This window comes from Haplochromis burtoni, unplaced genomic scaffold (assembly GCF_018398535.1).
Source record: "Haplochromis burtoni strain Fernald_Lab_line unplaced genomic scaffold, NCSU_Asbu1 Contig_835, whole genome shotgun sequence".
Lineage (NCBI taxonomy): Eukaryota > Metazoa > Chordata > Actinopteri > Cichliformes > Cichlidae > Haplochromis > Haplochromis burtoni.
Window position 1 is genome coordinate 10,828 of NW_024583196.1, and position 2,502 is coordinate 13,329.

Genomic DNA, 2,502 nt, shown 5'->3' on the forward strand with positions numbered 1-2,502 from the left:
AGCCATCCCCTTAATGTAGATGGGTGGATGTGGGTCAGCATTCCTCCTGTAGTCCACGATGAGCTCCTTGGTCTTCTCAGTGTTAAGCAGCAGGTTGCTTGTGTCGCATCACTCAGCCAGATGATCCACCTCCTCCCTGTAGGCGGCCTCATCGTTGTCACTGATGAGGCCAATCACTGTGGTGTCATCTGCAAACTTAATGATGGTGTTAGAACCATCGGCAGGTCTCCAGTCATGGGTGAAGAGGGAGTAGAGGAAAAGGCTCATCACACAGCCTTGTGGTACACCGGTGTTCATTGTGATTGTAGATGAGCAGTGGTTATCCAGCTGGACATGTTGGGGGTGGTTGGTCAGGAAGTCCAGTAACCATTTGCACATGAGGAAACTGATGCCCATATATGTTAACAATAACATATATTCCTATATGACAACATGCATAAATTAACTGCCAACATTAATTCATTGTAAACATACCTTCTGACTGGGACTCCCCTGCTGCCAGAAACCCCATGACCACAAAGAACTTCCATCTCATCCCGATCCTGCTGCAGACCCGCTCCTCTTCTTTTTCTCCATCTTCTTCTACTTGGAGTATGTGTCCCTGAGGCTCTTCCACTTTCTCCTGCAGATGTCCTCTGAATAAGTACATAATCTCGTTAGCAGAAAGGTATTTGTACATCAGTAGGAAAATAGCAGGACAGTAGGCGGCTTGCTAGCTTTTGTGCGGCTTCCACGGGTCAGTCAAAAATTTCAAAAGAGAAATGAATGAACTTACCAGGTTGCCCGATCTCTTCACACATCTTCCTCCGAGCTAGGCCTTTTTTATTCCTGTCTCGGTAGAGAAAACAGCTGGTGTCGTACAGCTCCGTGTGGTTTGCTACGGCGTTGATGACCCTTTCCTCCATATTGAATGAAGAATAAATGGCTTTGGCTGGACCTGCCCCTTTTGAACTACGGTCAGAGCATCATGTCACCAGGCTCCTAATTGGTTGTCGTGGCACGGCTTGAAGCTGGATACGCGCAAATGCACAAAATGCAGCACACAAACTGCCGCATGTATTTTTATTCGTGCTTCAAACGTGTCAGTCACGCTACTCGCGCGACTCATGCGTTTTCACGATGCAAATCTGCTTCTGAATTTTCGCGGGACCCCCAGTCACGCTTCATGGGGTTCTTCCATTGACTTTACATGTAAACCTGATGCTCTGGTCGCGTCTATTGCGTTCGGTGTGAACACACCGTAAGAGAAATATGCACTCTATTTCTAGTCCATGTCAGTACTCAGATTGGATAAGTGTAGTCGGATTATAACAACAGGAGGGAAGGTAGTCAGAACTGAGGGGATCGAACTACCAAAAGCCAACATTGCAAGCATCAAGGACAGCCACAAGTACCTGGGGATCATGCAGACAAATGGGAACCACAAAGAGGTCACTCGGAAAGCTGCAACCACTAAGTACCTGCAGAGGTTCAGGCACATCCTGAGAAGTCATATGAATGGTAAGAACAAGATCTGGGCTATAAACACCTACACCCTGCCTGTGATCAGGTATCCTGCTGGCATAAAAGGCTGGCAAAAGCCAGTGACATCAAGACAAGAAGGCTCCTGACCATGCATTATCATAGTCCAGGATGAGACAACATACATTCACGAATACATCAGGAAAATGCCCCGACAGACTGTGTGCTTAGTGAATACCTCAGGCAGCAGAAACCCAAGTGTTAGAATGAAGTTACCTGAAGTGCCTAAATTCTATGCTTTATATTAAGTAAAGTGTTATATAGTCATATAAGTTGATAAAATGTAGAGGGTCACGGCAACAGTGGTTTCTATGTTAATCGGGGCACTCGGGGAAATGATCTGATACCAATACAACATCCGAGATCTCTGTCCGGAAACCCAGAGAGATATGTCCATTCACATATGGAAAATAGAAAAAGAAAATGTTTCCTTTTCAAGAGGTTTCTTTAGCCTTTTTTCATACACTCGAATTTTTTGCGTATATAGTAAGCCTATACTAGTTCAATGATTTAAAAACAATGCATGGGCAAATTCAATGAATTGCACAGTGATATAAACATCAGATCAGATGTTTATAGGTCAGATTTCCTGAAGTTGTTTACATGTTAGTGGAGAACCTAATGAGTCCCATAGAGGATGGAAGATTTCTAATAAAACAAAGCCATATAGTCAGTCACTTACCTTCTTAGTGTAGTGCTGAAAATATATTATTCCAATACAGTAACAGTTGCATTTTCATTTGTTATTCTTGAATACCATTTATGTAATATAGTTCCATACTCAGTAACGTTTTTGTTTTTGTCAATGGATGTTGAATTAAATCTAACATTGGTAACTTTTGGTGGGTTTGCAGAATTGCACAAATACAGGTATCTTTATTTTGTAGTTATATCCACGTTATATATTCTGATTCTCTGCTTTAATTCCACTATAGTGTGCCTTATTTGGACTCACAAAAACCTTCACGAGCCAATGTACAT

At 42.9% G+C, this 2,502-nt stretch overlaps 1 protein-coding gene across 1 annotated transcript in view; it reads right to left on the reverse strand.

Annotated features, from left to right (window-relative positions):
* Positions 1-965: 965 nt before the first annotated feature.
* Positions 966-2,502, reverse strand: part of LOC102310031 (olfactory receptor 4C11-like) — a 22,242-nt gene continuing 20,705 nt past the window's right edge. Inside the window, exon 2 of the mRNA XM_042215828.1 lies at positions 966-1,010. Within this exon, the coding sequence (XP_042071762.1) occupies positions 966-1,010 (45 nt within the window). The remainder of the gene's footprint in view (positions 1,011-2,502) is intronic.